This window comes from Hemiscyllium ocellatum, chromosome 3, assembly GCF_020745735.1.
Source record: "Hemiscyllium ocellatum isolate sHemOce1 chromosome 3, sHemOce1.pat.X.cur, whole genome shotgun sequence".
NCBI classification, from domain to species: domain Eukaryota; kingdom Metazoa; phylum Chordata; class Chondrichthyes; order Orectolobiformes; family Hemiscylliidae; genus Hemiscyllium; species Hemiscyllium ocellatum.
The window spans coordinates 23561645-23574503 of NC_083403.1; the positions used below are offsets into that span (position 1 = coordinate 23561645).

At 39.3% G+C, this 12859-nt stretch overlaps 1 protein-coding gene across 7 annotated transcripts in view; it reads right to left on the reverse strand.

The window, feature by feature from the left end:
• The window catches only part of babam2 (BRISC and BRCA1 A complex member 2), a 205386-nt gene that overhangs the window by 32109 nt on the left and 160418 nt on the right, over nucleotides 1-12859 (reverse strand). For all 7 annotated transcript variants that reach the window (XM_060856095.1, XM_060856110.1, XM_060856080.1 and 4 more), the window contains exon 9: nucleotides 6105-6175. In XM_060856095.1, the coding sequence (XP_060712078.1) occupies nucleotides 6105-6175 (71 nt within the window). The remainder of the gene's footprint in view (nucleotides 1-6104; nucleotides 6176-12859) is intronic.

Here is a 12859-nt window from a genome sequence, read left to right on the forward strand (position 1 = left end):
GCAGGTCCTTGGACTCCTCCATCGCCAGAACATAACAACACGACGGTTGGAGGAAGAGCGCCTCATCTTCCGTCTGGGAACCCTCCAACCACAAGAGATGAACTCAGATTTCTCCAGTTTCCTCATTTCCCCTCCCCCCACCTTGTCTCAGTCGATTCCCTTGAACTCAGCACCGCCCTCCTAACCTGCAATCCTCTTCCTGACCTCTCAGCCCCCACCCCACTCCGGCCTATCACCATCACCTTGACCTCCTTCCACCTATCACATCTCCATCGCTCCTCCACCAAGTCCCTCCTCCCTACCTTTTATCTTAGCCTGCCTGGCACCCTCTCCTCATTCCTGATGAAGGGCTCTGGCCCAAAACGTCGAATTTCCTGTTCCTTGGATGCTGCCTGACCTGCTGTGCTTTAACCAGCAACACATTTTCAGCCCTTCCTACAAGCTACCAACCGGATTCATTCCTCCCATCAACCAGCCAGGTCGTACCCTCTACTTATGTTCACCTATCACTACCTTACAACCCTGTCCTCTCCCCACCCAAAACCCTCCCCCACCACTGGCACCCCCCCCCCCCCCCCCCCCCCTTACCTGCAGCTCCCCTAACACCCACCCCCAGACCTGAAATGTTGACTTCTTCACCTCCTGATGCTGCCTGGCTTGCCATGTTCTTCCAGCCTCCTGCTTGTCTACCTTGGAATCCAACATCTGCAGTTTTTTTGTCTCTGAAAAAATCATCTTCACCGGACAGCCACCTGAACTAATTAAAAGGTTATGACGATATTTTGGGAATCTGGAGTCCTCCAATTGACCCTGAGCGCGATATGGGCAGTGCGGGACAGGATAGCTACCTAGAGACAGTCTCCCAACAACACGTCACATGAGAACAGGTATAGGCCATTCAGCATGTCAAGCCTGTTTCACCATTCAGTTAGATCATGGCTTATAATCTATCTCCAGGCAACTTTTCCATATCCTTTGATGCTATTACGTCTCAAGAAATCTACAAAAATCTCATTGACCGAGCATTTACTGTTCCCTGGAATACGGATTTCAAAGATTAATTACAAAGAATGAAGAAATGCCTCTCTACACCATTTCTGAGATTGCATCACCTGGTTGTAGACTCATCAGCCAGTGGAAGCCTCCTTTCTAGATGCCCTGTCATGCCCATAACGAAGATGCTTCATATTGAATATTTCTTTTAAGGCTTATGTTTGAAGGATTGCGGAAAAAATTGATTTATATCCAGTTTTGTAGAAATGTTTGAAGTTATTTTTTCAAAAACAGGTAGTTGAAACATCACTGTGAACGTTGTAGATTTTCTTTAAAAACAAAGTTTCCTGGAAGTCGCATGACTGGGTTACTCTGCTGCTGAGTTGAGAGTGTGGTGCTGGAAAAGAACAGCAGATCAGGCAGCATCCGAGGAGCAGGGGAACTGACGTTTCGAGCATAAGCTCCTGATGAAGAGCTTATGCCCAAAATTAATCATTCTTGATGAAAGGTTTATGCCCGAAATACCAATTCTCATGCTCCTCGGATGCTGCCTGACCTGCTATGCATTTCCAACACCACACTCTCAACTCTGATCTCCAGCAGCTACAGGCTTCACTTTCTATTTATTTGCTGCAGACCCCTGCTGGGGTTTTGAACAATGACTGGATAGAGAATAGTTAGATATCTGGAAACAGTTGGGGAACAAGAAGCTTATGAGGAAAGACCTGCACAATGCTTCACTAGAATATCTATTCAGATTATGTGCACAAATCACAGTGAAGTTTGAATTCAGAACCTGGACAGTCAAAAATGTTTCAAATCGTAATAATGGTGGAGAAATACATATATTTTTATCCAAATTCAAATATTTAAGAAAAGAAATTTCATCTGGCATTTTTGGGAAAATAGAACTTTACAGGACCTTCAACTAAAACCAGAAAAATTGTTTTCATGGAAAATAACTGAAATTCCAAAAATTTCAGCAGCCGAAAGGTTATGACACAGATATTTATAACATAAAAACCAACATTCCTTCAAATACACCACCCATGACCATCCATGGTCCTCAAATGCTTCCACTAAAACAGGCTTTAAATTTCTGCTACATTAAGCAGAGGATTGCTGACTATTACCTCTTTTACCTCACCCTAGAACCGTATTTTTGCATAGTTTTGGCAAATTAACTGAATTCATTCTCATGTCTGAGTAATTTTGCAATGCTGTAACAAAGAAACTCGATGGGATGAACAATGTAGTATTCATATTATGGTGTAACAGCCATTAATACTAAGGCACTTCTAACATAAGATTGCGATGTAATGCTAGATCAGCTCATTTGAATTTTACACAAATTTATAAAGCATTGAGGTGTACAAGTGTAAAGAGAAGGAAACTTCGCAAAAGCAACTCTTAAAAGGGATTCTGCTCACTCTTATAGGTACCTAACTATTCTAAAGACCAAAAGATTGCAGATTGCCTGAAAAGGTGAATTTTAAACTCTAAGGATAGGTTAGAACAAGAATAAGAATTTCTTTTTAGGATCAGCTTTATTGTCACATACTCCAATGAGTGGAAAGTGTACAAGTCCCTGCTTACGGTGCAATCTTAGGTACAAAGATCCCTAGGTACAGCTTTTTCAATTACAGTTCTTGGAAAAATAGAGGTAAAAGAAGTCCAGCATTGCAGATTTTAGGAATAAATTATAAAATTATAAAATGGAGAAAAAAAAATGGTTCAGAACAATGGTCTTCTGACCCAGTCTATGCTGGCACATAGCTTCCAGTCCGGACTGGGCCTTGACTCCAGATCACACCCAGCTTCACCTCAGGGTTCCTGAGGCTGAGAGATTGCTCTGCTATCAACTCAAGACTGGAAGTTCACACCAAGAGATCATTATGTACCATCTGCAGGCTACCATGGTGGGCTGCTGGGAGATTGTCATGCCAGGCCAAGAGGATGCCACGCTGGGCTGAGAAGACTCCATGCTGGGCCAGCAGAATGCCATGTTTGATTAGATTAGATTCCCTACAGTGTGGAAACATGCCCTTTGGCCCAATAAATTCACACCAACCCTCCGAAGAGTACCCCATACCCTTCCGACTAATGCACCTAATACTATGGACAACTTTGCATGGCCAATTCACCTGACCTGCACATCTTTGGATTGTGGGAGGAAACCGGAGCACACAGGGGAAACCCACACAGACACAGGGAGAATGTGCAAACTCTACACAGTTGCCTGAGGCTAGAATCGAACCTGGGACCCTGGTGCTGAGGCAACAGTGCTAACCACTGAGCCATCGTGCCGCCCTGAATTAAAACAATGACCAAACCAGACATGCCAAACATCGCTCACTTGCAAACTGCAGTGCTGTGCTATTGTTGGGCTAAGAGAATGTCATGCTAGGCCAGAATGCCACCAAGCCTGTGCTTGGTTCACTGGAGTGGAGTGTGAACCAAAAGTCTTAAAAATCCTACAAGGTCTCAAACTACTTACACAAATTTTATCAACATGCTCTCTGATGTCATGTTAGTGAGTACAAACCTGTAAAGCAACTGCGTGACTTAAATTTTACAGTATTTTAAAGACAAGAATGCATGGATTAGGGTTACTATTTTCCATTGCTTGGAAAAATCCAGTTTATAAAAGGAGTGAGGAGGCTGGACCATTAGGTAATTATTATCTTCACAGCACTGTTTGTAAGCCAGGAGCAGGAGTGCTTCCTTTACATCCAAAAAGCTACTCTCTTTATAAATTAACTGGAGGACTTTTTCCCACCTACAATCCACCAATCTCCAACTCCTCTCATTGTTCTTGATTTCCCCCTCCAGCCTTTGCGCCTATATTGCTCTTCTAATTTCTCCTGGACATCTCATCCCTCTACGATTTTCCTCCCTACACCTCCCTGCTCTCTTAAACATTTGGTCATTTACTCTAATATTGTATGCTTGATGTTAAATTTTATTTGATAATGATTCTGTGAAGCACCTTAGGATGTTTTACTACATTCAAAGTGCTATACAAACGTACGTTGTTGCTATTAGGAGGATAGAGAAGAGACAATATAATTAATACAATTTTAAAAGGGATGCAGAGACAGAGACGTTGGGTGAATTTTTAATGCAACAGGCTAAGTTGAAATGGCCACTAGATATGCATGGGATTCTTGGCTTTGGAATGGATGTTAAGTATTTGGAAAAGACATGGGAGAGATGTACTAGGAAGCTACATCAGATGAGGAACTTCAGTAAAGTGGTAAGACTGGGCAAATTAAGCCTGTCCTACTTGGAACAGAGAAGGTTGAGAAGTGATTATATAAAGAGGTGTCAGGAATTACAAATAGCTGTAATAAAATAAGGACAAAATATTCCTAGGGGCAGAAGGCTTCAGTGACCACAGAAGGTAAACTAAGTGATTTGCAAAAATAAAATGAAAGGCAGCATAAGAGGGAATAAAATTGCTTATGATTTGGAGATGCCAGTGTTAGACTGGGGTGTACAAAGTTAAAAATCACACAACACCAGGTTATAGTCCAACAGGTTTAATTGGAAGCACACTAGCTTTCGGAGCGCCGCTCCTTCATCAGGTGGTTGTAGAGTACTCCACAACCACCTGATGAAGGAGCGGCACTCTGAAAGCTAGTGTGCTTCCAATTAAACCTGTTGGACTATAACCTGGCGTTGTGTGATTTTTAAAATTGCTTAGTGAGCTTCTGTAAATTGGAATGCCCTACCTGAAAGGTTGGTTAATTCACATCAAAGAATAACTTTCAAAAGGTGAGTTAGGTAGTATTTGAGGAGTAAGAATTTACAGGATATATGAAAAAGTGGAGAAACTGAATTAAATAGGTTGAACTTTCAACAGCTGACACAGCAGATGGGCCAAGTAGCCTACCCACATGGTATATCATTCAAAATTCAATGAAGTGCCCAATCCCAGCTGATATGGACAGAGTAATCTCACAGAGTAATCCAAACTCATTTTACCCATACAAATAACTGAATACTTACTTGATAAAGTATCCCAGAAACACCTGTAGCACTCAAAGCCTTCAAAGGTCAAATACTTAAAGGGTTATTATACCTAGAAATATTTAAATCTAGGTCTCAGAATACAACCAGACAGAGCAGAGATTCAGGCAGCCACCATGACAATATTAGTGCCTCTGATAGTCTCTCCTGACTGAGCACAAGAAAATTACTGTGCCATTTCCATTCCTACAGGCAGACTGTGAAATCCAGCAACCATCTTCCTTACATCCTCCTCCAGATGGAGAAGAAATATCGGTAGAAAGCAAAAGGCATGTACCACACTCTTTCAGAAAGGATGGGCAACTATCATTTCATTTCAAACAACACAGTAGTGATAGAATAGGTTGAAACTGCAGAGGAAGAATGAACAGCAATAATTAATGATTTTGCAGGTAATTAACATGAAAGGTTACGTGTTCAGCATAATTGGCCTTTCTGGTAGTATTTCTTTCCGTATAACTATTCTTATCTCGCATTCAGATTTATGCTCCAAAGTGCAAGGGGACTTTAAAATCCTTGTTACCCCAATTTAATGCCAATTCAGATCATGACAAGGACGTAGCAAAGTGGCTGAATATTCCCAAACCCTGACAGCATCTTTTACTGAGAGCATCTGGATTGCTGTTCAGATGGTCCAGTTGCTTTTTGGAGCCTACTCCCAAATGAAATGTTTCTCGAGGTGTTAATAATACCCAACATTGTGTAGACACATTGTAAGGCTCCAGGCTGATCTACTGAGCAGAATGTCTTCATGTGGATTGTTCTGCACTTTCAAGTTTACGAAAAACAGTGATGGGGAAGAAGGTGAACGAAGAAAAATGGATTAGAAGGAGAAAGTGGAAACAATTCGAAATGGATCAGAATATTGCATCATCAGCTCCTGTAGCACAATAACTTTTCACATAAACCTGATTTAGGGTATTCTGGATCTGATCAAAAAGTAATGACCAACAAATCAAGGTGAAAATATTTTCAAGTCTGCTGCTGCAAATTATAGTTATGTCTTTTCTCAGAACTATAAAGAGAATTGCATAAGTTATCCTGTAATAACAATCAATTGTATCAAAATATAAACTTACGTTCCAAAGTGACTTAGAAAGGCTGCAATATACTCTCTTCGTCTGTGATAACCCTGAATGATATACTGCACCTTGGTTTAAATAAAGCAAAAATGAATGGAAATTAAAATATCAGCAAGCCAAATAAAGACAGTAAGTTCATATTTATCATAATATATATATGATAAATTTTTTGAAGCAAACTATAAAATGAACTTTGCAAGACATATTAAGATGTTAGCACAGGAAAACAGCATTTCATTATCTCATTCAAACTAGCAGCATTAAATATGACTCGACCCACCGTTCTGCATAGAGAGAAGTTCAAAGTTGGGACAGGGGGGCAGGGGGAAGAGTTTTGGGGAGGTGTGCAGGTGCTGGGCCAGTTTGCTGAAATCTAGATATTTTTAAATAGGTAAGCATGTTATTAAATTTCATTAAGAAAATAAAAATAGCATACATGTAGAAAAAATTATTCCTAAGAAAGATCATCAACCAAAACACTGTCACCATGCATCACAGTATTGGGTATGCGGAGTAAAGTTTCAGCAAAAGCAGTTGATGAACTTGTCTATAAAGATATAGCTACATAAGATTGAAAATAGTGACAATATGTGATAAGAAATTATTAAATTTTAAACTCATTTATGGGATGTGAGCATCATTGGCCAGATCAGTACAGGTAGTTCTTCTATAACACCATAGTTGCATTCCAGCAAAACCTCACACGATAGAAGATCGTTTAATAGAAACCATGGGGCGTATGGGAAAAGTGGGGTTAAGGGCAGACCAGCAAAAAAACTCACTCGTGATCGCTCAAAAATCACCCAAAAGTCTAACACAAAGGAGAGCACAGTCTGAATGAAGGTTACAATCATATTTATTAACAAAACAAAAATAAATTTAACACAGTACATTTAAACAATGTAAGAAAGCTGCTCTCTGCACGGTACCTCTCACAGAAAGCTGCAGCTGACATTGACGCATGCACACAACAACGTTGTGCCTTCAGCGCAGGCATCAGCGCAAGAACAGAATGAAGTGCATGAACCGATCCCTGCTGAAATCGTGCTATTGTGAACAGAAGTGAGCTTTCTCGAAAATATATTTCCCTAATTTTTCAATGATGTTATTGCCAAATCGCACTGCTGGAACGCCCACTATCCAAGAACTACCAGTGTTTATTAGCCATCCCTAACTACCTTGGGGAAGGTTGTTAATTGCATCTTAGAACTGAAACAGTCCTTTAGCAATTTCTTTACACAGTTTATGATTGTTGCATCACTGACCGAGATAAAATAACTTGTAAAAAAACTAAGTGGCCGTTAGTATGAAGGGTTAGTTATATTGAGGGTGAGTAAGGAAGTACTAAGAGGACAAATGAGATAAATTATAAAGAGTAGGACAGAGAGAAAAAGAAGTACACAATCTACTATTCAAGCAGAATTTTTTTTAAACAAAAGAAAACAGAAGGTATGAACATTGAACAGGAGATTGAAATTATACAAAGAGGCTCATATTGAAACAAAACCGCAACACATACTTGATAGATTCTACGGTTCCTTTGGTATTGTTAAATTCTGTTACTGCAAACAACTGGAATAGTGATGCTGATAGACTTAATTATAGCCTGCCTGTAAATGGAGTGAGCATTATAACCTGACAGTAATTTCTTCCACAATTCTCTGACTTCAGTCACTACCTTTTCAGGAACATACCGCATATATGAACCTAATATTCCTCTTTCAATGGACAACGAATGATGTGTATTCATTACTGTTCAATATTTATTGTGTGGTGAACTAATTTTCAAGCAAACTGCCATGACGCTTGTTAGCACAGATGAGGAGCAAATACTTCCAGCTCAGCAATTAATTTCTGTGACATTTTTCAACATACATTCTCAGAATGCAAGTGTATTTTGCAAGGCAAATTTATTATCTATCCCTAGTTCCCTTGTAATAATGAATCTTCTCTTTACCTTGTAGAAAATGATTTGAGTGGATTGCTAGAGCATTTCAGCTAAGATTCAAGCATACATACTACTGGAGTCACATATCAGCTGGACTTCTAAAGTTTCTTTCCATAAGGGAAATATGTGAATTGTTTGAAATTTTGCAATCATGGTCACTTTTACTGCTACCTAATTTATTGGAGCAACAATTATTTATTTCTAGTTAATCCTCCTGTTTGATTTGATCCAGACCAAATTGTTTTGAATTTTTCATTTGGGGGGAAAGCATTTGAGAAAAATTAAGAACAATGTTCAATAAGTGTCGTCTTCAGTGGCCTAAATTTCAAGCTTGTAAGAAAAACAAAATCAGGAAATGAAAAACTTTCAGTAGGCGCATTTCTGAAAAGCTTGTGCACAGATTATATTAAAATTAACATGATGTGTTAATTTTAAATAAGGTGAGATTATCCTTATAAGTACAAACTACTGGCAAATTAACTTGCCAGTGAGATTCATTTTGACTATTTATCTCAAATTAGAACATCTGTTGGAGAGAGTCTTTCATCTTATCTATCCTGACTGGACTTAAACCGATACTGTGTACGCTTACTGATGGCACAGATTAATGAGCAGATGAATAAGCTTCAATGGCTACATAGTAAATTCCTAATCTTAGTCATACTGTTACTGTGTAGTGCTGAACTCAGACCAAATGATTATTGTCAGGGCAACACTGTGGCCATTTTCTGAGTGAAGCTAGCAGAGCTAGTTGAGAAGAATAAAGAGAACGATGAGCTATAGGAATATCCAAATTAGAACCAGACATTTGGCCCTTCAATTCTGCCCCATCATTCTATAAAATCAAGATTCATCTGTCTATGCTCCAAATTCCACATTCCCATACACCCCAATAACCTTTGATTCCACTGCTAAGCAAGAATATACCCAGTTCCACCATAAAAATATTCAAACACACTGGCTCCACTGCCTTCTAGAAGGAGAGAACTCCAAAGTCACATAAATCTCTGAGAAAAATTTCCTTCAATGTTATTAAATGGCAACCATGATCCCCAATTTTAAAACTGTGCCCCAAGTTTTGGATTTACTCATGAGATTAAACTTCCTTTTCATGCTTACTTAGACAAGATCATTCAGAAACTTGAATCAAACCAAACTTATTTTACTGAATTCTAGTGAGGACAAGCCCAATCTATCCTCATCTTTCCTCATAAGTCAACCCACTCATTCCAGGAATCAACTGAGTAAACATCCTCTGAACCATCTTTGTTACATTATAGTTTTCCTAAAAAAGGGAGATCAAAATTAGCACACAGTAATCAAGGTGTGGTCTTACCAATGCTCTGTATATTTATGGTTAAATTATCTCATCAAGCCTAGTATTCGATTTTTCAGATTCCACTGGCTTTCCGATTACTTGCTCTACCTCATACTACCTTTCTGCAACTCATGCGCTGGATCCCTATGCACCTCAGAATTCTGCAGTCATTCTCCATTTTAGTAATACTATGCACTTTTGTTCTTCTTGCCAAAATAAATTTCTACATATTTTCCCAATACTAAACTCCGTCTACCAAACGTTTTCTCATACTGAATCCTATCAGTCTGCATTTGTGTTACAGGGCAACCCCTGGGTCTGTACAATCGTTTTCTGCAATTTCAGTAACCCACTGTTTACTGTGGCCTGGACATATTATAGGGAACCACCCAGAACCAGGGACCTGGGGGCTGCCGGGAAGGTAAATTTCCCATTTAAATGAATGGGTTCACTTCGATCCACGGTTTCAGGCTTCCGTGATAGGTTTAGGAATGTATCTGCTGTGTACGGGGGTCTACGGTATTTCATTTCTCATTTATCTTTGTGCTTTTCTGCAAATTTAGCCATCATCCCTTCAATCCACTCTTCAATTAAAAATCGAGCCACAACATGAGTGCCTATACTTATCATATTTTGCCAATATGAAAGGAATGCACATATGCATTCTGTTTTCAGCCAGACAGCAAAATCTTCTATCCACGCTAATATGTTTCCCTGCACAATGAGGTCCCACTCAACACAACAGTTTTTATGTGGATTCTTGTCAAGGGCTTTCTGAAACCCATCAACAGACTCCCTTTCACCGAGAGAGTATGTTACTCCTTCAAAAAGTTCCAATAAATGGGTTAAACAGATTTCCCTTTCACAAAATCATGTTGACTCTTCACGGTTACCTTAATCTTTTCCATGTGCTCAGTCATAATCTCCTTGATGATTGATTCTAACACTCCCATCCCCATGACAGACACCAAACTACTACACTTTCTTGTTTTGTGTCATTCCCTTTTGTATTGGTGAGTTATATGTGTTACTTTCCAGTCTAATGGAAACTTTGTAGAATCTAATGGAATTTGGAAAGTAAATGCATTGCTCATATAGCTGCACTTGATAAGTCTCCAAGCCTTGATGGTCTTCATCATAGCACCTTAGAGCAGCTTATCAGTTTGCTCAGTACTACTGGTGATTATAATTTCATTAAGTTCCTTCCTTTCTTCAACCCCTTGATTTAGAGGTTTTGCTGGGATCATTAGTGGGCGGCACGGTGGCACAGTGGTTAGCACTGCTGCCTCACAGCGCCTGAGACCCGGGTTCAATTCCTGACTCAGGCGACTGACTGTGTGGAGTTTGCACGTTCTCCCAGTGTCTGCATGGGTTTCCTCCGGGTTTCCTCCCACAGTCCAAAAATGTGCGGGTCACGTGAATTGGCCATGCTAAATTGCCCGTAGTGTTAGGTAAGGGGTAAATGTAGGGGTATGGGTGGGTTGCGCTTCGGTGGGTCGGTGTGGACTTGTTGGGACGAAGGGCTTGTTTCCACACTGTAAGTAATCTAATCTAAAAAAAAATTTTCTCTATCATCTATAGCAAAAACAGAACCAAATATTTATCATTACATGTGCAATTTCTTTGTAATCTGGTACTAATCACTCTCTAGAGGGTCAACACTCACTTTATTTACTTTATTCCTTTTTAGCTAACTATAGAAAACCTTGCCACCCATCTTTCCATGTCTAGCTAACTTCCTTTCACTCTTAATGAACTTATCAGTCATTTTTTGCTGTTATTCGCATTCTGACCTGTCGTCTGACCTGCCCTATACCTTTGCGTAATCACATACCTTTCCCTTACATATGATGTTCTCCTTAACTTCTTTAGTTAACCTCAGATGGTGGATCTTCATATTGGAGTTTATGTTTATTGTAGGAATTTTTATTTACAGTTGGAATGCACTTTTTGCATGTACTCTAAAATATCTCCTAAATGTCTGCAACTAATGTTTCTATCGATCGATCTCCTGGTTAAGTATGCCAGTTCACTTCAGCGAGCTCAGCTTTCATGCCCATGCAGTTATTCATTCTTAACTTCAAAATTAGTGTCTTAGATCCACTCTTCTGCTTTTCAAAATGGATTTAAAATTCAATCATATTCTCATTGCCACTCATTTGGAGTGATTTTACATTGAGATTACTAATAAACTTGATATTGTATAATGTGACAGGATTTAGCATAGCCTAATAAGGGTCAGTTCCAGAACGTGTTATTAAGAAATTGCCTCAAAAATATTTCATAAACTCCTCATTAAGGCTACTATTATTAATCAAATGTTTCCAGTTTACATGTAGATTAAACTCATCCATCACTATTATTGAACTTTATCACAAGTGTTATGGACTAGGCCAGACCCCCTTAAAACATTTCAAGAAGATAGCCCAGACCCTAACTTTGCTAGTTGTTTTAGGCAGGTGTAGAGTGGATATTCCAGGAGAGAATCAGCTGGTCAAACCACTTAGTTTTAAACAATACAGCATTTATTTACAAGATTATTGAATGAAACATCAACAACTGCAAACAGATTACCGAATAACTCAATTTCTCCAAAAACCCAATAGATCATCCTAACTTAATGATGCTGTTCCAAATGTTTGTAACAATCCCCATAAACAGCCCTTGGCACAAAAGGTAAAATCAAACACCAGTTCTTACAGGATAGAAGGCAGAGAGAGAACCAGCCTGGACCTGCGTTTTTTGGGTCCAGCAGCCTTTCTTCACACTAATGCTAAAAAAAACCAAACCAGAACAAAGCAGAGCTGGGAGAACGGGCCACACCCTTTTCATTGTACAAAGGTTTCTTTTTAAAACTTGAAAGCCTTCTGCCTGAGGGAATTTCTGGTAGCTATTATTAAATTGGCCCTAAAACCCTTCAATCTGCAGATTTTTCGGAGTCTGTGTCATTTACAACCTCTCTGAAAAATACCAAAGACTGCATAACGTTGTTAAAGGAGCAGCTTCGTCACACAAGAGTTCAATGTTTCTTCTTATATATGGTGTCCTTCATTGTTAACACATTCACAAAATCAAATGGAAACAGATCTTGGTGGTTAAAACTGTGCTAATAATATTTCACAAGTGTTAATCAGATTTTCTATGTTAGTTTCATACATTCAGCATGTCGTTGTTACCTGGTCTGCATGGTTATGTCCTTCAGAGAACAAAGGCTCACGGCTGCATTGCAGTTACATTTGAGAATTAATTAAAGATTAATGTTGGTGCAAGTTACATACTATACTGATATCAATCACATGGATACAAATAACAATGACTGATTTGCTTGAAAAGTAAGATCTGGTAGAGAGAAATTAAAGTCCCAACTCTGACTACATTGCAGATTAGCCAACAGCCTAGGAAAAGCAGAAACTGGTTCCTGACTTCTGTTCTTGAATTCTTCAATCTACCATAGAAGCCAGTTCCAACTGAATGCCTAAATAATCT